Source organism: Lontra canadensis, unplaced genomic scaffold (genome assembly GCF_010015895.1).
Source record: "Lontra canadensis isolate GAN:19392208 unplaced genomic scaffold, GSC_riverotter_1.0 scaffold59, whole genome shotgun sequence".
Classification (NCBI taxonomy): Eukaryota; Metazoa; Chordata; class Mammalia; order Carnivora; family Mustelidae; genus Lontra; species Lontra canadensis.
In genome coordinates this window covers 1,895,116-1,916,512 of record NW_022631053.1, presented here as the reverse complement: position 1 = coordinate 1,916,512, position 21,397 = coordinate 1,895,116, and the positions used below count along the sequence as shown (strand labels likewise).

The following is a 21,397-nucleotide window of genomic DNA, read 5'->3' as shown; positions in this document are numbered from 1 at the left end:
CAAATGGAACAGGTAGGGAGGGACTTAGGGAGGCCAGGACTTAGAGAGCGCCGAATCCTAACCACTAGACCACCAGGAAGGTTGAGGCCAGGACTTAGAGACTTGAGGCACACCAGGTGAGCAGGAGGCACTGCACCGAATACAGTAGGATTAGGAGGAAGTCACCATCAAATCAACTCCTTTCTCCTAACCAGCATTCAGAACCAGTGGCCAGGGGTAAACGTTCCAGGGCCAGGAGAGTAGAGGATTCCTCTCTGGAGAAACTGACCTCAACAGCCCCAGAGAAAAGACCTCCTGATGCTCTTATTTCAAGTCCTCACCTGATCTCCTGGTCAGTGGTGCCCACAAGTCAATATGGCACATCTATGCACTTGGGCCTTCCAATATGCCAGCATGCCTCCCTCTTCACTGTGAGCAACCAACCAGCCAGAGGTTACCAGACACTAGAGGAAAGCCCCTAACCTAAACCACATAGATAAAAACAGGCAAACTGAAAGAAGGCATTGGATGGAAGAAAAGAAAGTCAGGGAGCAGAAGAAGCCTCAAAATTTCCAGAAGATATTGTATTCATTAAAAAATAGGTCGCCCTCAAAAAGGAATACTCAGAGAACAGGAAGAAACTCTAGGATTTTAAAAATATGACAACGGAAATGAAAAATTAGAAATAAAACGATGCCAAGAAAATCACACAGAAAGATAAAAATATAAAGAGATGGACAAAGAAAAGAACCTTAGAGCAATCCAAAAGGACCAAGAGTCAAGTAATACAAGTTTCAGAAATGGAAGGAAAGGAGGAGGAAAGAAATCAAAGAAAGCTTTGTAGAACAGAAGGACAGATTAAACGCATCCACTGAAGGACCAATAAAAGATAGATTATAATATTGTCTTAGAACAGCGGAGGATCCAAAACTTCCAGAGATAAAACAAAACAAACCAACCAAAACTGGGTCATAGACAAAAGACAGAGAATCGGATCAATTCAAACACCTCCAACACAGGAGAGAGGTGAGGGGAACCCAAAGGGCCGTAATGAAGGTAATAACCATATTCAAAGGATAACAGCACTCAACTTTTGGTTATCTGCCCTCTGGACTGCCCCCCCCACAACTCCTCCTTCTCGTCCTCCCTTCCTTCTTTCAATATTTGTTCAGTATCTAGTATGTGCCAAGCACTTTGGTGGCCATTAGAGATACAATAGAGAGCAAAAGACATAGCCCTTGGGGCACCTGGCTGGCTCAGTCGTCGAGCTCAAGCCCCACAGTGGGCAGAGTGCTTACTTAATGAAATAAAAATTAAACAAAAAAAAAAAAAAAAAGAGGAAGTAAAGGCCATAGCCCTGCCCTCATGAAGCTCGCAGCTAAGCCAGGTCACTTGTGAGCCAGCTCTCACACAGAGGTGGTTTCATTTGGTTTGCATAGTATGTTGTTGTTGTTGTTGTTAAGTAATCTCTACTCCCAGTGGGGCTCAAACTCATGATTAAGAGTCATGTGCTCTACCAACTGAGCCAGCCAGGCACCCCTGTTTTAAAACTTTTTTTTAATAGACTTTATTTATTTATTTGACAGAGAGAGAGAGATCACAAGTAAGCAGAGAGGCAGGCAGAGAGAGAGAGAGGAGGAAGCAGGCTCCCTGCTGAGCAGAGAGCCCAATGTGGGGCTCTATCCCAGGACCCTGGGATCATGACCTGAGCCAAAGGCCGAGGCTTTAACCCAGTGAGCCACCCAGGCACCCCCTGTTTTAAAAACTATTGTCAATATTGAAACTTCCAGCTTCTGGTGAAAAAAAAAAACAGGCCTACCAACAGTAGACCTCAATTAGTAAATAGCAACAATCACCTGTAGTTGGAATTGCCACTTTATTACCATTGCAGTTTGCATTTGTTATGCTTTCTTTCCCATTTTTTAATTCTTGAGTAAGCAATATATTCAGGTAGTGCAAGAATCATAAATATATATAAATATATATGTTATATATAAGTATATAAAAATATTAACGGTGAAAAGTCTAATTCCGACTCCATTCCATGTGTCCCATTCCCACCTCCACCCCCACTGGTAACCATATTTTAATAGTTTCTTGGGTAACCTTTCAGAGATTTTAATGCAAATACTAACAAATGTGGATATGTATTCTTATTTTCTCTTTTGACACAAATGATAGCATATAATCACTGATTTGTACCTTGCTTTCTTTCAGCTAACAATATATAGGTGATCCTGTATTCGTACACATAGAATTTCTATATTCTTTCTTTTTTTTTTTAAAGATTTATTTATTTATTTGACAGAGAGAGATCACAAGTAGGCAGAGAGGCAGGCAGAGAGAGGAGGAAGCAGGCTCCCTGCCAAGCAGAGAGCCCGATGCAGGGCTCATCCGAGAACCCTGGGATCACAACCTGAGCCGAAGGCAGAGGCTTTAACCCACTGAGCCACCCAGGCGCCCCTATATTCTTTTTTTTAATCAAACAGCTTCATTGAGATGTAATTTAGATACCATAAAACATAACCCTTTAAGCTGTACATTTTCAGTGGTTTTTGGTATAATAACAGAATTATGCAACGATCATCAGTAATTCCAGGATGTTTTCATCACCTCAAAAAGAAACTCATTAGCGCTCACTCCTTATTCTCCATTTCCAATCCACCCACCCACCCACCCCTGCTTCCAGCCACCACTACCCTATTTTCTGCCTTTACAGATTTGCCTATTCTGGACATTTCATATAAACAGAAACATATAATATATGATCTTCTTTTGAAGATATGGCTTCTTCTATTGAACATAGTGTTTTCAAGGTTTATCCGTGTTTTTAGCATGTATCAACAGTTCATTCCCTTTTAGAGCCAAATAACATCCCATAATATGGATACACCTCATTTTATTTAACCGTTCACCAACCAATGGACATTCGGGTTGTGTCTACTTTTAGGCTATTGTGAACAGCAGACGCTGTTACAAACATGAATGTACAAGTTTCTGTGTGGGTCCATGTTTTTAATTCCCCTGGGTACATACTCGATAGTGGAACTGCTGCTGGGTCTTACGGTAACTCTATGATTTGCTTTTTGAGGAACAGCCAAACTGTCCCCCAAAAGAGCCGGTACCATTCTTTATTCCCATCAGCAAAGTGGGAGGGTTCTAATTTCTCCACGTTCTTGGCAGACTTATTGTTACCCTTTTTGTTATAGCCACCTGCATCGGTAATTTTGATGAGGACTGCTGGCATCCACAGAGGGTTATACCAGTGTATGAAAAAGCGCTTGCCTTCTTAGCCTTAGTAGTAGAGTATGCTGTCAAACTTCTGAATCTTTGTGGTTTGATGAGTAAGAAATGGTATCTTAGTACGGTTTTATTTTAGGTGAACACCTGCATCAGACAGTTTTTCTGTGGGAACTAATGGCTTCAAAATCCCACGGGCTTGCCACAAGAGAAGTTTGTCTCTCTTTCCTGGTTTACGTTGGTGTGGCTGGCTACAGCTCTGAATCGTACGCCTTTAGTCCAAGACCTAGGCTGAAGGAACAGCCCCTATCTGGGACACAAAGTTCTCCTGGAAGAAGGAAAGGAGCAAAAGGCAGAGAAAACCATGCGAGGACTCTTAAAATCTCGGCATGGGGCACATCTGCTCATACCCTGGAGACCCTGGCAAACCCCAGGGCAGCAAGGTGAGGATGTCTGGTCCTCCTGCAGGCGGGCACTGCCAAAGTCATGGCAATGGGTGAAGATGTAAACTCTCATCGCAAGGGCACTGGACAGAAACCCTTAAAAGTTTGCATTCTGGGGACACCAGGAGGGCTCAGTCGGCTAAGCATCTGCCTCTGGCTCAGGTTGATCCTGGGATGAAGCCCCACATTGGGCTCCTTGCTCTGCGGGAAGCCTGCTTCTCCGTCTCCCTCTGCCTGCCACTCCCCCCTGTTCTTGCTCTCCGTTTCTATCAAATAAATAAATAAATAAAAATCTTTTTTAAAAATTCTTTTTGCATTCTGTTTCACCTCAGTCCACACCAGCCCACCTCACTCATCTGCATTACCTGCCTGGCCCTGGAGATATCCAAGTTCCAACCACTGATCTAACCATTGGTCTAACCACTCCCCTTTTCCCTCAGGGATTTCCTCCTAATTATCCCCTCATTTTTTCAACTCTCCTTCCTACTACCTCTTTCTCACAGCATTTTAAGTTGTTTAAGCCTCTCACATGCTCCCACTCTAGCCACCTCCTCATCACAAGCAACCTTCTTAAGAGTCATCTGCACTCCATCTTCACTTTCCCTCCTCTCACACTTTCCCCAGCCCACCACCAAGTCACCAAGAACTTCCATATCCAATGGACACACATCAGCGTTATCCTAGAAACATCTTATTTCCCTGGCTTCCATAGGATTACCACCAGCCATTTCTTAAATCTGTTTGCACTTTCACCTTCCTCTGCTCGTCTTGAAATGCTAGAGTCCCTCAGGGCTCTGTCCCAGTGCCTCTTTTTTTTTTTTTTTTAAGATTTTATTTATTTATTTGTCAGAGAGAGAGAGATCACAAGTAGGCAGAGAGGTGGGCAGAGAGAGAGAGAGAGGAGGAAGCAGGCTCCCCGCCGAGCAGAGAGCCCGATGAGGGGCTCCATCCCAGGACTCCGAGATCATGACCCGAGCCAAAGGCAGAGGCTTTAACCCACTGAGACACCCAGGTGCTGCCCACCCCCCCAGTGCCTCTTTTACCTGTTGAATTCTGCACTACTCCCTGGACAACTGCTTCTGTTCCTAGGGCTACCTGCTGGCAGCTCCTCCATTCCAGACCTCTCTCCTGAGTCCAGGTCCATGAAGCCACCTGCCTAATTAAGAAGACTCCTGGGCACTTCATACTCAGTAGGTCCAAAATTAAACTCAATATCGGCCCTCTCAAATCTGCTCTTCTTAGGTTCCCTGCTTTGGTGAATGGCCCCATCTTCGACTGGTTACTCAAACTTAGATTCTGATTCCCTGCCTCCTCATCCCTGACTGATTTTTTTTTCCCTTTTCATTTTGTCTTCAAATATTGTTACATCTTTCTCTGTCTCATCCAAAAACATCAGCACAACAGCAAAACCTGAATAAAGCTTCATTCCCACCCCCCCCCCATGGGCTCTGTTGTAAAATTCTTTTCCTTAAAAACACTTTAAAGGGAGAAAGGTAACTCTATAGTGGAGAAACCCGGGGGACACTGCCTTACCCAAGTGATCAAGACAACATCATGGATAATGGGACAGACTGACATATGGCCCTAATGTGAGGCATTGAGAAGCACTCAACCTCACTCCTGTCACATTTCTGCCAAAAATACGTAACCCATATTTAATTGTGAGGAAACAGATATATCTAAATTGAGAGTCATTATACAAAAGAACTAACCGGTTACTTTTCAAAAATGTCAATGTCATGAAACTCCAAGAAAGACTGAAGAACTGTTGGGGCACCAGGGTGGCTCAGTGGGTTGAGCCTCTGCCTTCGGCTCAGGTCATGATCCCAGGGTCCTGGGATTGAGCCCCGCATTGGGCTCTCTGCTCAGTGGGGAGCCTTCTTCCTCCTCTCTCTCTGCCTGCCTCTCTGCCTACTTTTGATGTGGATGAGGAAAGAAAAACCTGCTATGAAGAACATTACTGGAACACCTGGTAGAAGCTGACTATGGATGGTATCATAAATATTAGCGCTCGATCAGTGTTAAATTTCCTTAATTTGATCATTGCATTGTAGTTATATAAGGGAATGTTCTTTTTTTTAATATTTTTATTTATTTATTCGACACGGACATCACAAGTAGGCAGAGAGGCAGGCAGAGAGAGGAAGGGGGAAGCAGGCTCCCCGGTGAGCAGAGAGCCCGATGTGGGGCTCGATCCCAGGAACCTGGGATCACGACCTGAGCCGAAGGCAGAGGCTTAACCCACTGAGCCACCCAGATGCCCCTATAAGGGAATGTTCTTATTCTGAGAAAACATACTGAAACATTTAGCAGAAAAGGAGTATGGTATCTGCAAGTTTCTCTCAGTTCAGAAAAAGACAAACACTGTATATATCTACAGGTATTTTTAGAACAATAGCTTTATTGAGATACGATTTACATACCATAAAGTTCACCCTTTTAAACTGTACAGTTCAGTGGGTTTTTTTTTTTTGATACTCACAAAGTTGTGCATCATTCACACTATTTAATTCCAGAACATTTTCATCACCCCAAAGAAAAGCCCCATACCTATTAGCAGTCGCTTCCCATGCTTTTTTAAAAAGACTGAAAAAGATGGGGAAAGCTTTCAAAATAGTAATTAAGGTTATTCCTGGCTATTGGAATTATGAATTATTTTCATTTTCTTATTTACACACATATGCTTTTATAATTTTATATAACTTCATATTACTCACATAGTTAAAATAAAGGTTATTTTTAATCAACAAGAAAAATTAAGGAGGTTAAGGGGCAATAAGAATTCCAAAACATACAAATCACCAGGCTCAAGAATGGCCCTAGGACATCATGTGGTTTCCAACTCTTCAATCCACGATCATCAAAAAGGTCTCACAAATGTCACAAAAAGGTGACAAATGTAGCCATATACTCCTCTTTTCTATGATGCAGCCCAAATGGCTCTCGGAGAAAGGTACGGGATCAGCCAGTTCAGAAAACACTGACTCATTATGTATCTCTGGCACTGGCACTGGCACTACCCAGGGGGAACGGGGCAGGGGGGGGGGGCCTGTGTCTACCCTGTGTGCTCCAGCTAACAGGCCAGTAGGGAGGTGGGCAGAGGCACTTGCCACAAAGGAGCGGAATGCTCACAAGGAAAGTCAGGGCTGGTTAATTCTGCTCTGTTGGCTCATGGCAGCCTTCAAAGAGAAAACATTCAGGACTTAAAGTGATAGAGAGCTGGTACAGGAAAAGACTTATTGGTAATCATTACAATACTATTTGAATAACTGATAGGATGGGCCCGAGGGGAGAGCTGTGCCAAAGAAGTTAGGGAAGGTAACACAGGAGGAGGCCTGCGCAGGCAAAAAAGATCAGGGCAGTTGCCCCTTAAAGCACTTTTGGCCAGGCTTACTGTTAGAAAATGATACTGACCTCGGTACTATCTACATGGTCACAAATCCTACAGACTCTATACCCACATCCATAAAGGCACAACTCTCCTTATGTGTATAGTGTTTTCTCCCCCTTCTGACTGTAAATTCCTGGGGGTTAAAATCTTATCTTTAAGGAAAGCACTAAATACAAAAGAGGCACTCCAAAAAATGTTAGTTTTCAATCCACCCCTCTCCCCTCTCCCTTCCCCCAAGGTTTTGCACAAAGGTACTCAATGAACATCTGAGTGAATTGACCCACTATTTCCAGGTACTGAAAAATAATGCTGCATTCCACTTATATTTGATTTACATAGACAAAAATCTGAATTAATGATATCTTAGAAGATTTGCAAAGGGTTTTTTCTCTCTCAAAACCTTCTCATCTGTGACCTCATCTGATCCTCACATTGTGCTGGAAATTAGCCTGAAAGATATTTATTTATTCACCCTGGTTTTCAAGATGAGAACTCTCAGTCTAGAGTTAATTTGTCCAAGATTACACAGGTGACACAAGAACAAGACTAGATCTCTGATTTTCTGAATTCTAGGTTAGTACCTCTCCCACTATGTTATTGGTTACTTTTAAGTCTGGCAGTTCTCACTACCTCTCACCATACACAAAAATAAACTGCAGCTAAGATAAAAACATAAGCTGAAAATATAAAACTATAAGAATATCAAAAGAAACTACAGGGAAATATTTTTATAATCTTGAGGTAGCGTCACAAAAACCCAAAAGCCACAGGCAGACTTGACTACATAAAACCTTCAAAACTCTGTGTAAAGAAAGACACCATTAAAGTGGTTAAAGATAACTCATGGCTTTACCTCACCCCTTATTTTACCCACTCTGTGTTTTCCAAAGTGATTTTTGCTCTCCTTGCACTTATTCTTTTCCATGAAAATTTTATTTTATTCTAATTTTTTAAGATTTATTTATTTGTTTGAGAGAGAGAGAGTGCGAGCACATGTGAGGAGGAAGGGCAGAGGGAGAGGGAGAAGCAGACTTCCCACTGAGCAGGGAACTTGACCAACCACAAGATTTGATCCCAGAACCCTGGGATTGTGACCTAAGCTGAGAGCAGACGCTTAACCCACTTAGCCACACAAGCACTCTTTTCCGTGAAAATCTAAAAATCAGATTAAGTTCCATGCAAAGTTCTACATCATTTTATTTTGTTTTAAGATTTTATTTATTTGTTTATTTGACACAGGGAGATACACAGGAGAAAGGGAACACAAGCAGGGAGAGTGGGAGAGGGAGAAGCAGGCTTCCCACCGAGCAGGGAGCCCGATGTGGGGCTCGATCCCAGGACCCTGGGATCATGACCTGAGCCAAAGGCAGATGCTTAACGACTGAGCCACCCAGACACCCCCAAAGTCCTATCTTAATTAGAACTTACTTTATTTTTTTTTAAGATTTTATTTACCTATTTGACAGAGAGAGAGAGATCACAAGTAGCCAGACCAGAAGGCGGGGGGGAGGGGGAGTAGGCTCCCCACTGAGCAGAGAGCCCAATGTGGGGTTTGATCCCAGGACCCTGAGATCATGACCTGAGCTGAAGGCAGAGGCTTAACCCACTGAGCCACCCAGGGGCCCCAGAACTTACTTTAATCGACAGCAAAAACTCATGTCTCTCACAAAATTAAGACTTTCTATTCATACATGCTAAAAACTCTCCATTTAAGCAAAATCTTTTTGTCTTTCACCAAAATAGTCTGATTTTCTTAATATATGGCTTGAAGTTTCCCGTCAACTTTATTTCTAGAAGCGTAATATTCTTATTGTGAGAGTATTTACTTCATGGCATTTTTATGGTTGGTGGTTCTTATATTTTATGTGTACAATTTCTGTTTGTTAATCTCCCATCTGGTCATACTGCTGAACTCACTATTTTAGTATTTTGTCAGTCAATTCTCTTTCTTGATGAATGTATCATATGAAAATAGTGAGACTTTTCAGTGGCCAGGAGCTCCAATACAATATTAGCTTTGATGGTAAACATTCCTGTCTTATTCCTATTTTTGATAGGAATTCTTCAAATAAATTCCTGTAAAGCATAATTTGCTCAGGGAAGGGGGAAGCTGAAAGATAAACGAAAAACGAAGAGGAAGTATTTTAAACACATATGACAAATAAAAAGTTAATATAACTTTGAGAAGATGCAATAGAAGTTTCTCCCCTCCACTATTGGTGATGCAAATTTAAATGATGAAATCACTATTTTTCTTTTCTTTTTTTTTTCTTAAGATTTCATTTATTTATTTGCCAGAGAACAGAGATCACAAGTAGGCAGAGAAGCAGGAAGAGAGAGGTGGGGAAGCAGGCTCCCCACTGAGTAGGGAGCCCAATGTGGAGCTCAATCCCAGGACCCTGAGACCATGACCTGAGCCGAAGGCAGAGGCTTAACCCACTGAGCCACCCAGGTGCCCCAACTATTTTTCATCTATCAAATTGGCAACCACACTAAAAATTCATAGTATTCAGTATTGCTATGCGATAGGAAATGGGGGCATTCATACATGGTTCTGAGTGAGCATGTAAATTGTTACGAACTGAAATTCAATTTCACAGAATTGATTAAGATTTAAAACATACAGGGGCCCTTGCTCAGGTCAATTTCCCAAGAAATTTTCCTGGGATCAAGCCCCACATGGCTTTTCCCTCTCCCTCAGCCACTCCCCCTGCTTGTGCTGTCTCTCTCTCAAATAAATAAAATCTTTTAAAAAATGTGTTAAATGCACATATTCTATCTACAAATCTATAAGTGCAAAAGGATTAATTGTATGAAGATGTTCTTTATGGCACTGTTTATAAAACAAATAATGGAACTAATCTAAATGTCCATCAGGACGAGTCTAGACAAATCAAAGCACAAATATAAGTTGGAATATTATGCAACAATTGTTAAAATGTTAAAGAACTTAGATATCTACAATGTTAACACAGTGTCCAGCACTGTAGGTGCTCAATAAATATACTCTGGATAAAAAAAAATTGTATGAACATAGAAAAAAAACCTGGAAGTATATTTGCCAAATGGATAAAAGTGACGATCTTCAGGAGCACAGGATAGTAGAAAACAGACATTTAACATTTTTGCCTTTTCTTCTTATGTGTGTGTGGACTTGTCAAATTAAGTATGAGTGGGGCGCCTGGGTGGCTCAGAGGATTAGGCCGCTGCCTTCCACTCGGGTCATGATCTCGGGGTCCTGGGATGGAGCCCCACATCGGGCTCTCTGCCTGCCTCTCTACCTACTTGTGATCTCTCTCTCTGTGTTAAAAAAAAAAAAAAAAAATTAAGTATGAGCGAATTTTTTTTTTTTTAAGACTTCTTTCTGGGGCCCCTGGGTGACTCAGTGGGTTAAAGCCTCTGCCTTCGGCTCAGGTCATGATCTCAGGGTCCTGGAATCGAGCCCCCGCGTGCGGTTCTCTGCTCAACGGGGAGCCTGCTTCCCTTCCTCTCTCTCTGCTGCCTCTCTGCCTACTTGTGATCTGTCAAATAAATAAAAATCTTTAAAAAAAAAAAAAAGGTTCTTTCTGATGACATATCTCTATTTTTTAATCTCAATTTTATCATGAGTCTAAGAGCACAAAGATTTGCTGTCAACGGCTCAAAACATGAAGTGCTCAAGGAAATGAAGCCCGTGTACAAAGTGTAGTTGGGAATTCCTCTCTTTCATAAATATTTTTCTTTTGGCATCTCAATTAATTCTCCTAAACTCACATCCTGGCAGCACCTACAGCAAAAGCTGAGATTAAAAATGGATTGACATTTCCTTCCACTAAGAACACTTGGCATAGTCCATCTTTAGCGGGACCTCTCCCTAACAAGCTCAAGCTGGGAGATTCTAAAGAAAAGTTCAAGTTTCCATCTTCTTAACGCCAGACCCAAGGGCCACCCTCTATGACTTAGTCTCCAATGAAACTACAGTCTTCTACTGAGGGGAGTCCTATGGCTTCTTTCAGGCGAGGAGGCCAATGTTAGACACTGGAACGTCTGAAATGAAGGGTTAAGCAGTCTAAATTAACCAGACTGGCCTCGGGACACGCCCAGATTGAGTGTACACGGAGGAAGCATGCAAAGAAAATTAACTCTTCTCCCAGGAACTGGGCGGCCCCAGAATCTTCAGAGCTGGGTCTGATAGATAACTCAGATGGGCCACCTGGGTGGCTCAGTGGGTTAAGCCTCTGCCTTCGGCTCAGGTCATGATCTCAGGGTCCTCTGTTCCAGCCCCGCATCGGGCTCCCTGCTTAGCAGGGGAGCCTGCTTCCCCATCTCTCTCTCTCTGCCTGCCTCTCTGCCTACTTGTGATCTCTCTGTCTCTCTCTATTTTTGTCAAATAAATAAATAAATAAATCTTAAAAAAAAAAAAGAAAACTCAGATAAAGAGGACCTTCGCTGAGTTACGTGGAAAGGCTGAGTACGAACTATTCAGGCTCTACTTGGGGCTGCAGGCTCAGATGCGACAGGGGGACGTACGCGAGGAAGAGAAACTGATGGCGTTTTTTCAAGGAGCCTCCAACAGCCCACTTAGCAAAACCTATCGAGAGAAGGCAACGCACGTCACTTCACAGTTTTCGTTCCTGCCCTCAGCCAAGATGGCCGCCGGGGCGCGCCCTGCCACGGCGCACGCGTCGTGCCGCCGGCCCGCCCCCTTCCCGTCCTTCCGCGCGCCGGTACCGCCCACTCACCAGCTGCACAACCACCCCCCCCAACCCTCCCAGCGTCCTCAGCCTCACCCCCTTTCTGGCTGCTCCCGCCGGTCCAGGCTCCGAGCCCGGAAGTGGATATTGCGGCTCGGCTGAGAGGACGAGGGGGAGGGGGAAGTGCTTCCGGGGAAACGGGCCCCGGGTTGGTGTTTGTAAACTTGCCTCGGTCCCGGCAGGGCAGCTGCGGCCACGGGGCTGGCACGGTGTGCTGGGGCCTGGAGGAGGCGCCGCGCGGTCGGGGAGACCGCGGGAGGCCGCGCCTGGCAGGTAGGAGCACGCCTCAGGGAGCGCAGCGTCGTCTGGGCAGGCGGCAGCGCCTCAGCAGCTCACAGGCCGTGGGGCGCCGCGCGGGAAGGGGGAGGGGAAGGGAGGAGGGGCGCGTGGCGAAGGGAGGGGGCTCGCGGGGGAGAGGAAGGGGCCGCGCGCGCGCGCGCGCACACACACACACCCCGCTCGCTCGGCCCGGCGGAGAGGGGTTTGCTTGGCGGGGACGCGGGCGCGAGCACGCACCTAGCGCGCTTCTCGGCGCTCTCCTCCGCGCTCTCCTCCGGCTCGGTGCGGCGGGGCGCTGCGGCTGGCTGGCTGGCTGGCTGGCTGGCTGGAGGAGGAGGAGGAGCAGGGAGGGAACACGGAGCGCCGGCCTCCGCCTGCCTGCCTTCTTCCGCAGCGAGTTTCCGTGCCCTGGGGCAGACTCGGAGAACGCGCACGTGTGGGCCGGCTCGGCGCACACTGCCAGTCCGGTTGCTGCCTTGCTACTCAGACGTCCAGCGATAGCCTCTGAGCTTTTCTCCACCCCAGTTCTGGCCTCCTTAATAGAGTGCGAGCTTCGCGGCCCGGCCCACTCGGCACAAAAGCCCCGAAGGGCCTCCGCCCCCTTCTTCTATTCGTTAGATGGCAAATCCAAGCAGTTGGCCTATTGCAGTTCATCCATGAGAAGCCCCAGTTACTTTTACTCCTGTTGGCAGCTCGTCTTTGCCCTGGAGGCCAGTTTCTTCTCCTGACCTAGAAAGAAAACTCTGCTTAACTAATGTCCTCTTTCTGAGGTTCACAGAGAGCGGCCACGGCCACCAAAAAAAAAAGGTCCAGCCTACTGCAGGTCGTATGACCTGAGAATGTTGCACCTAACTGCCCCATCTCCTTTTCTGGTTTCAGGTTTCTGAAACAGATCGTGAACTTCAAAGAGAGGATTCAGTTGGAAAACCAAGACTGGCAGACTTCTTCAGATCATAGGCAGGAGCCAGGCCGAGTCCAGGGATTCTTGGAACATCTATCTTCCCTTTGGAGGACACTAAGTTCTGTTTGAAGACAAAGGCAGTTCAATATGGCAGCAGGACTGAAAGGACACGAAGGAGTTGTTACAGTGATTTGGTGACAGTTCTTCAAACAACAGTGTCTTAGGAGAGGTGGATCAAGAAACTCCTGAACTTTTGGGTTGCATTAAGTGAGAAATCAGCATGGCTCAGGTAAAAAGCTATAGAATCCTCCTCCTTCAAGATCACTGGGAAGCGTGTTTGCAGTTTCACTCTTGAATGCTGCCTTAGTCAACATATTGACCAACCCAGTGAGCCAACCTCTGTATTAAACACCAGGGGGAGATCTAGAGGAAGGAAAGGAGACAGGCCACAGCCCCTGCCTTCAGGGAGCTTCCAGTCAAATGAAGGAGGTAGGCCATTCTGCATCACAGGCACTGATGGGACATTTGCGAAACAACTACTCAGTTTACACTTGGTACATTAAGTGCTGAGGGGCATGAGGGAGTGAAGAGTCTGGTGAATGCTTCATTTGTTTTTTTCCAACAGGAATTAATTGAACTCCTGTTACATGCAAGGCATTATGCTGGGGATACAAAGATGAATAAGATTATCCCCATCCCCAGCAAGCTTCCAGGATAGTTGGGTTGGGGTCGGGGGAAGTGGAGAGAAAGTCTGTTATTTATCTTTATGTACATCATACCTTGCATAGTGGTTGATTAGCAGCAGAGACTCAATGAAACTGTTGATTGAAGGAACATGCAATAATAGAGGTATGTACGTGGCAAAGGAGAGAAGGGTACCTCTGCTTAGATGAACAAAAGCAGATGAAGCTTGAAGAATACATAGGATTTTCCTAGACAAACAAGCAGACAGGGCTTTCAGACAAGGAGAACTGGATGGGCAGAGGCTTAAAGGCATAGGAGAATGTGATGGGGTTAGGAGTACTGCAGGTCGTTTGCTAGTTAAGGAGGAAAGGACTTAAATGGGTGAGGGGGACAGGGTAGGTAATGATAGAGGGAAGAGTTAGGGTAAGGGAGTTGTTTCCTAGGGATGTTAGAGTATAACCCAAGGGCCTTTTATGCCTCAGTAAGGAATCAGACTATATTCTGTAGGGAATGGGAGCTCTCTGAAGAATGTTAAGTAGCAGAGTGGTCTCAGATCAGTGTATTTAGAAGATAATTGTCATTGTGAGGGGACAGGATTGGATTGGAGAGACAGGATGATCTGTTAGATTGTTCTAAGTGTGGATAGCAAAGCTATGTGCGGGCATCCCTGGAGCTTCCCACAGCTTTCTTCCAGGGACCCTCCCCTACCAGTCTCACCAGGAGGGCAGTCTGATTATAGTATAATTGGCTTTCTTCCAGCTGCATGCATAGCTTCCTCCTTTCCATGCAGATTAGGAGCCCTTTGGTTTCTTCTTCCTTTGTTTGCAACCCCCATCACAGCATCATGTTCACTCTTGTTCTGAGAAACTGCCTTTCACTAATCACTAACTTTGTATTGGGTACCGCTATGTATTTGTATCTTAGTTTTATTCTCGTCAGCCCTGTGAGAGTAGATACTCTTCGTAAACATTTTGCATTTAAGGAAACTGAGGCCTGAAGAGGTGGAGTAACTTGCCCAAGATTATAAAGTGCAAACAGCAGATCTGATCTTTCCACCTCTAAACCTTTCTATGTCCAAAGTCCTTGAAGGAGAAAGGAAAGGGGTCGCAGGTTATACTAAAAGGAACTTTTTTTTTAAGAGAGTATTTTTAAAAGGAATTTTTTAAATAAATGACTTGTGGAAGTTTGCTGATGAACTATTTCTTTGAAGTGTTTCTTAAAGAGATGTTTTTTCAGTAAGAAAAATATATCCTCTAGTGCTAGCCAAACAAAGTTAGTTTGAAGAATATAGCCATGAAAAGAGGAAATTTTTTTAATCATTCCTTGTTTGAGCAGTTTTTAAACTACACATAGAGTAGAGAATGTGAAAACATGGATTTGCACACAAATAAATGGCCTTGGAGGTCAAGAGAAAGTGATACTCAACCCTAAAATCCTTCCAAGTGATTTAATTTTTAGACCTGTTAAAATTGACAACACCTCGGGAATTTAAAATCTGAAGGGAGAAATAACGTAGTTTGCTGATAAGCATGTTTGTGGGACCTGAAAGAATATATATTTGGCACCAGTGATATCTGCCGATCATAGTGAGCTCTGAAGCTTCTGTTGAGAGAGGAAGAGGAGGAAAGTCTGCTAGAAATCTCCCATTTCAGTGGATCAGCCGGGCAGACCCTCATGCCCATTCACAAGGTCAAGTACCTGGTAACATGTCCTAGCACACTGCTAATGACAAAAGTGTCAGTAATACTTGGTTATTCACTTGATTGGTATTTAAATGCTGAATAATAACAAGTAACTTGGTCTTGGTGAGGTGAGTTAGGGAGTACTCTTGAAGGAAACAGAGTTTCTCGCAGTAGAGAGGGACACTCCTTAGAGAAGCAGTTTGTTTGTGGCTGGGTGTGAAAGGTAGTTGTACAGAAGATGGCAGCCTGTTTTTGTCCTGCCCTGCCCTGCCAGGTGACCTGACACCTCATCTCCTTTCAACTTAGGCAAGTCTCCTGGCTTGTGAAGGCCTAGCAGGTGTGAGTTTGGTTCCCACTGCAGCCAGCAAGAAGATGATGCTGAGCCAGATTGCCAGCAAGCAGGCCGAGAATGGAGAGCGGGCAGGTAGCCCTGATGTGCTGAGGTGCTCAAGTCAGGTACAGCGTTTGAGTCCATTGTGGCACCTGGGGGTCGGGTGGCCCAAGCTCTCTGCCAGGAGATGTCAAGCTTTAATTCCTCAGTGCATCTATTTAGGGAAGTGGGGAAAAGGGATCCAGCTGGGGAATGAGTGAATGTGGGTATTTTAGAGAGCTAAGGAAGGGCTTTTCTTTACCTATAACCCCTTAACACCATAGTGCTTAGAGAGGAAATGGATGAGTACCTTCTCTAAACCTTTGGGGCAGGTGGTTACTGTTACTTAGAAATTGTCTGCAAGCACAGCATTTGGTTTCCTGTCTTGTGTAGGGAGATAGGCTATGAGTTTAGCTTTGATTTATTTTAAAAGGGCCACCGAAAAGACAGCGATAAGTCCCGGAGTCGCAAAGATGATGACAGCTTGGCTGAGGCCTCTCATTCAAAGAAGACTGTTAAAAAGGCAGGTAATGGGGTAATCCCCAAACTGGTATCGTTTGGTAATGGATAATCTTTCTTTTCTTTTCATCTGTGGTTCAACCTGGACTTTTCCCTAGATGTTTTGGTCACTCTGATTTCTTCCATAGACCATTTTGGTCTTTGATCTCTGCCCTCTCCAGAACATCCTTGGTAAAGGAAGGAGGGCCGGGGAGGCATGGGATCCTGTGGGCAGGTAGACCTCCCTCAGGTCGCATTCAGAGGTGTTGGGTTTGATGGGGCATACAGCTTACCCATACCCACCTCCTTCCTCAGAGGGTCTCTTAAATCTAGGGAATGAGGGAGATGGAAACATTAGAAAGATTACTTTGTCCAGCAACTGGAAATTGACCTAGGATAGAATGAGGACAAAAAGGAGGCTGAGAGATAGCTTTATGACATGCCTGATTGTTGCCTCTAGGTGGTGGTAGTGGAACAAAATGGTTCTTTTCAAGTAAAGATTCCCAAAAATTTTATTTGCGAGCACTGCTTTGGAGCCTTTAGGAGCAGTTACCACCTCAAGAGGCACATCCTTATTCATACTGGTAAGTCTTTTGCTCATATTCAGTAGTCTGTAGTTTTGTGTGTGTGTGTGTGTGTATACAGCTCTTGTTGGGTTTGTTTTAGAGGCCAAGTATTAGAAATAGAGGAAGAAGATAAGTGAGTTAGCTAGAGAAATTTTGTGGCTCTGTATCTAATGTAACTGAGACCAACAGCTTTGGGGACCCTTCCTCATTAGGTGTCTGTACATGGCTAAAAATTAAAGATTTCTGGGAAAATACCTGGAATGAAGTCCCTACCTTGTGTACCTCATGATAATCAACTTCTCTCTCCACGTGGGCCAGGTGAGAAACCATTTGAGTGTGATATATGTGATATGCGCTTCATCCAGAAGTACCACCTGGAGCGTCACAAGCGTGTGCACAGTGGTGAAAAGCCCTACCAGTGTGAACGGTGTCATCAGGTAAGCTCATGTGTCCTCCGCCCACCCCGCACAACAAACTTTTCCTTCACCAAGAAGCAGGGCCCGCCCCCGTCACCTTCCTGACAAGGGGCCACATCGAATTCCTGGCCATGATAGAGTTAGTATGTCCGGGTGAGGTGTATCTCTCTAGCCTTATGCAGCTGTCTATGGGGAGGGGCCATGAGAATAATTGTATTAACAATAGCATTTTTCATGTTCTTATTTCTGTGCAAGGTACTGTGAGAGCCTGTAAACATAGATTATCTTTTTAATCCTCATGTTAATTCTATAAAGACCTGTGTTGTCATCATTTCACATATGGGGAAATTGAGATTCAAAGAGGTTAAGTTTCCTGAAGTCACAGCAGATTAAGGGCAGAGGCAGGATTCAGTCAAACTCAGAGCTGGTGCACCTGGAAGAAAGACCATCTCTGCTGCGGGGGATGGGGTGGGGGGGGGGGGGGGGTGTCAGTGTCTGATCTGATGAGAATGTTTGCTCCACCCTCTTACACTGAATCTCAAAACACTAGGATGGAAGCTCCATGAGGCAGAGATTTTGCCCCTCTGGTTCACCATTCTGTCCTTAGCCCCAAGAACTGTACCTGCCTTGAGACAGACAATAAATATTGGATGAATGACACAGCCCTTCTGTGAGTAGGTACTTTAGCCCCGTTACAGATGAGTGTCCAGATTGAGTGCTGTTAGATACCATGTCCAAGGTCGCACAGCTGCTGAGGGCTAGAGCCAGGGCTCCCGACTTCAGAGCTTGTGCTCTTAACCGCTGTGTGCTCCTGCCGTCTGTGTACTTGCTGAGGGCATGTGGAACCGAATTCCTGCCTCCCACGTGGGGACGGCAGAGCTAGACAAAGGTAGCTGAGGTTCTCTCAACACTTAATCCTTCCTTTCTTCTCAGTGTTTTTCTCGGACAGATCGATTACTCAGACACAAACGGATGTGCCAAGGGTGCCAGTCCAAGACTTCCGACGGGCAGTTTTCTCTATAGGCGCAAGGGGCCCTGGGTGGTGGGAGTGATCAGAAGAATTTACCGAAGAGCGCACCCCCTCTGGTCTGATGGTCCCACCACCACCCCATCTGTACCTGTCCCCCTCCTGGAGGAGTTGACCCAGGAGACCAGAAGAGTGCATCAGGGGACAGCGGCCTCAGAGCTTCAGCTCTGTAAATAATCTGAGACTATGAGTATCTCGGGGAAGTTCCTACAGCATTCCTGGGTAGGGAAGCTAGTCCCTGGACCCTTGGCTGAGGTTATAGTGGGGACTGAAGGTACAGGACCAAGACTGGTGTGGCTCCCGCAACCTTGGACTCCAGCTGGCAGCTGAAATGGAAAGGTTTGGGGAGAGGGATTTGTTTGTTTATTCTGTTCTTGTTTTTGTTTATCCAAAAGCAATTTTAGCAGCTACACTGTGGATACAGGTAACATGGAGGCATAGAGCCCTGGTCAAAGCAGGGACTATGGCTGGTCCAGCCCTCCCCAAAATTGAGTTTTTAGTTGCAGTTGATCCTCAGTGTTCCACAGCCCTGCATCTCACCTTCTGTTTGAAGGAGAGTAGGATAAGGGATGGCAGCTGAGTTCACCTTGTCTCCTTATACACGTAAGGACAGAAGGAAGAATGGTGGGAGGAGCAGATAAGGGCTGGGTCCAACTAGAGTGGGCAGGTACCTCTTTCTTCCTCCAGGGAAGAGCAAGAGCTGTGCCCACAGCTGTTGCATTGGCCCAGGCCACCCTGGTACCTGATGGGGTCAGCTCAAGTGCCTTGTGGAGGGAACTTGGGTGAGAGCGGCCCACAGAGCCCTTCCATGCCCTCTTTGGGCACTCGATCTTAGAGATAGTGTGTGGCTACCTCGCTGCCGTTGACTCCTGAGCCAGACAGAGGTGTTCAGCAGGTAGTCACGGATATCAAAGGGGGCTATCTCTCCTTGTGCCCTCTTGGAACAACCCGAAACTAGTCCCAAGTTCAGCAACAACTGTTCAAGAAACAGAGGAGTTTGGTGTCCCCTGACATGACGGTTGAGCAGCGTGAGCTGCTCTCCCTGCCCAAGTCCTATCACTGTATTCAGGGAGAGGAGATAGGGGTGTGGCCTTTGGTCCCAAAGAATAAGATCTTCGTTTCCTTCTTAATGGCCATCCCTACCCAACAAAGAATTGGGGGTGGGGGGTGCTGCAGAGAAAGGACTGAGGAAGAAATCTATTGTAGGTTTTATTCTTAATCATATTCTTTGCTCTTCTCTGCCCCAACACCACCACCCTACCCACCCTCAAAGAAGTGATCAGGGGTGTGTGTGTGTGTACGTGTGAATGTGTTCATTCAAATGTGTGCTTGTGTTTGTATGCTTGGAGATGGCATATTATTGAGCCAAACCCTTCTCTGGCCCTCAACTCAGGGGAGGATGAGCATGAAACAGCCCCCATCACCACCACCAAATCTGAGGGTGCTTGAGGTCCCAGCAGGAGCTGAGGAACTTGATTTAGGGGAGTGAAGGGCTTTGTTTTGGAGGGTTTTTTTTTTTTTTTTTTTAATTGATTCAACAGGCTGGTTAGGGTGTTTAATCCAAGCCATAGCTTGTAAACATGAACTTTTTAAAGTGAAATAAAAAACCCTCTTTCTGCTATGGAAGTTCCTGGGGTTTGGTTGGCCCCCACTGTGGCCTGCCCTGACCTATAGAGGGGAGTAATCATGGAATAATCATGGAGGCTTGGTGAACCTGACCACGCTGTCAGTGGGGCTCTAAGATGGCAACTCCAGACAGTGTGACTTCATTTCCTAGAAAATGTAGGGAACAGCAGCAGAAAGCTCCTCGCTGTTACCTGAAGTGGGGGAAGGGGCTCTATACCTCGAAATGTGAGGATTTCAGGGAAAGAGAAGGGTATGGCACCCTTCAGATTTTCCCTGGCAGCGCCTGAGATCGTTTGGAAGAGACACTGGGGAATGTGTTTGCCGCCTGTGCTCTTCTAGCTTTACGCTGGCACTTGCATTTGATACTGTCCAGAACCTAGGCTTCAGTCCTTGAAGCTGCCATGTGGTCCCCGCAAGCTGGGTATCTTCCCGTATGTAAGTGAGCCCCTTTCCTGTTAGAGGGCTCTTCTGGGGCCGGAATTTATCACTCACCTCTGGGAGTAGATTCTTGGAAGGAGGCAACATTTAAAAAACTTCTCCCAGGAGCACTTTTGAAAACAGGAGGCTTCATTCCCTGCCAGTTGCAGCTAATCTGTTTAGGGGTGGAGTGTGTGTGGAGAGAATCCCTTGAGTGACCTCTCCCCTACATGTGCAGATGTGTGCTTAGGTCCCAGTGTGCCGTGGCCCCCCACAGCTCCAGTCTCCTGCCAGGGTGGGTGAGAGAGAGGGAGTTTGTGCACAGGTGTGTAAAGAGCCATACCAGAAGCACCCCTGCCAAGGACTGGGTGTGGGGGCAACTCAGGAGCAGGTGGGAGGTTGTGTCCAGGTTCTGGGGCCAAGGATGTGTGAGGAGAGAGGAGCAAAGAGGAGAAAGGAGTGATTTAGCCTCCCAGAGGGCCCGGAAGCCCCACTTACACCCCAGGGAAAGCACAGACAAAGAGCGCTGCAGGGGCTCCTGGGCCAAAGGCCCCAGCCCTCCTCAGCTGGTGGGGTCTAGCACTGGACAGATGCCTCAGGTGCGTTTGGAGTGAAGGGAAAGGGAGCTAGGGCAGGCTCTCAGAGACCAGGACATGGAATTTGGGGACCTGGGAAAGAGTAGTACCAGTTCGGGGGGGGGGGGCTTGTACTGGGCCCTACCAGCCCTGCCCTTCCCTGCACCCCAACTCTTCTCCGTCCACCCCCCAACAGCCTCTTTCATCACTTAGCTACTGATTGTGCCCTATGGCTTGACATTGGAGGGTTAAATGAGACGTGGGGTCCCACCACAACTGCTAACCCTCTCCCCAAACGCTCTGCCTCTGCTGCAGTCCTGAGGCTTTTATCTTAACAATCCCTCCCAACTCTTCCTCTCTGCCCTCTCCCTCCCTCCCTCCCTCTCTTTTTTTTTTTAATATACTTATTTTGCTATTGGGGGAGGGGAATATCAAATGAACAAGATCACTTTTAAATGGTAGTTTTTATAAGATGTTATAAACTTGTATCTTTTTACCATTAAAGTGCAGTGTATGTTCCTTCGTGATATATTTAGGATATTTAAATAAAAAGAAAATGGGGCTTTTCTA

The 21,397-nt window shown here is 45.9% G+C and overlaps 2 protein-coding genes across 5 annotated transcripts in view; one reads left to right on the top strand and one right to left on the bottom strand.

Moving 5' to 3' along the window:
- CSAD (cysteine sulfinic acid decarboxylase) overlaps nt 1-12,324 on the bottom strand; it is a 27,686-nt gene extending 15,362 nt beyond the window's left edge. Inside the window, 1 exon segment of the mRNA XM_032876680.1 lies at nt 12,303-12,324. The gene's annotated coding sequence lies outside the window, so the exon portion shown is untranslated.
- ZNF740 (zinc finger protein 740) lies at nt 11,780-21,397 on the top strand. 4 transcript variants are annotated; one of them, XM_032876683.1, is made up of 7 exons: nt 11,780-12,059; nt 12,945-13,255; nt 15,639-15,788; nt 16,136-16,225; nt 16,661-16,784; nt 17,085-17,203; nt 17,733-17,842. In XM_032876683.1, the coding sequence occupies exons 2-7, from the start codon at nt 13,247-13,249 to the stop codon at nt 17,787-17,789; spliced, it is 549 nt and encodes a 182-aa protein (XP_032732574.1). In that variant the 5' UTR covers nt 11,780-12,059; nt 12,945-13,246; the 3' UTR covers nt 17,790-17,842. The 4 variants fall into 4 exon arrangements, with proteins under 4 accessions (XP_032732574.1, XP_032732573.1, XP_032732572.1 ...); XM_032876682.1 differs by lacking the exon at nt 17,733-17,842 and adding an exon at nt 18,116-21,397 and having other exon boundaries at nt 11,784-12,059; nt 12,945-13,455; XM_032876681.1 differs by lacking the exon at nt 17,733-17,842 and adding an exon at nt 18,116-21,397 and having other exon boundaries at nt 11,785-12,059.

Coding starts and splice junctions, on each gene's coding strand:
- ZNF740 (XM_032876682.1), top strand. Junction 16,226..16,660: donor CAAAGAAGACTGTTAAAAAG/GCAGGTAATGGG, acceptor TGTTGCCTCTAG/GTGGTGGTAGTGGAACAAAA. Junction 16,785..17,084: donor GCACATCCTTATTCATACTG/GTAAGTCTTTTG, acceptor CACGTGGGCCAG/GTGAGAAACCATTTGAGTGT.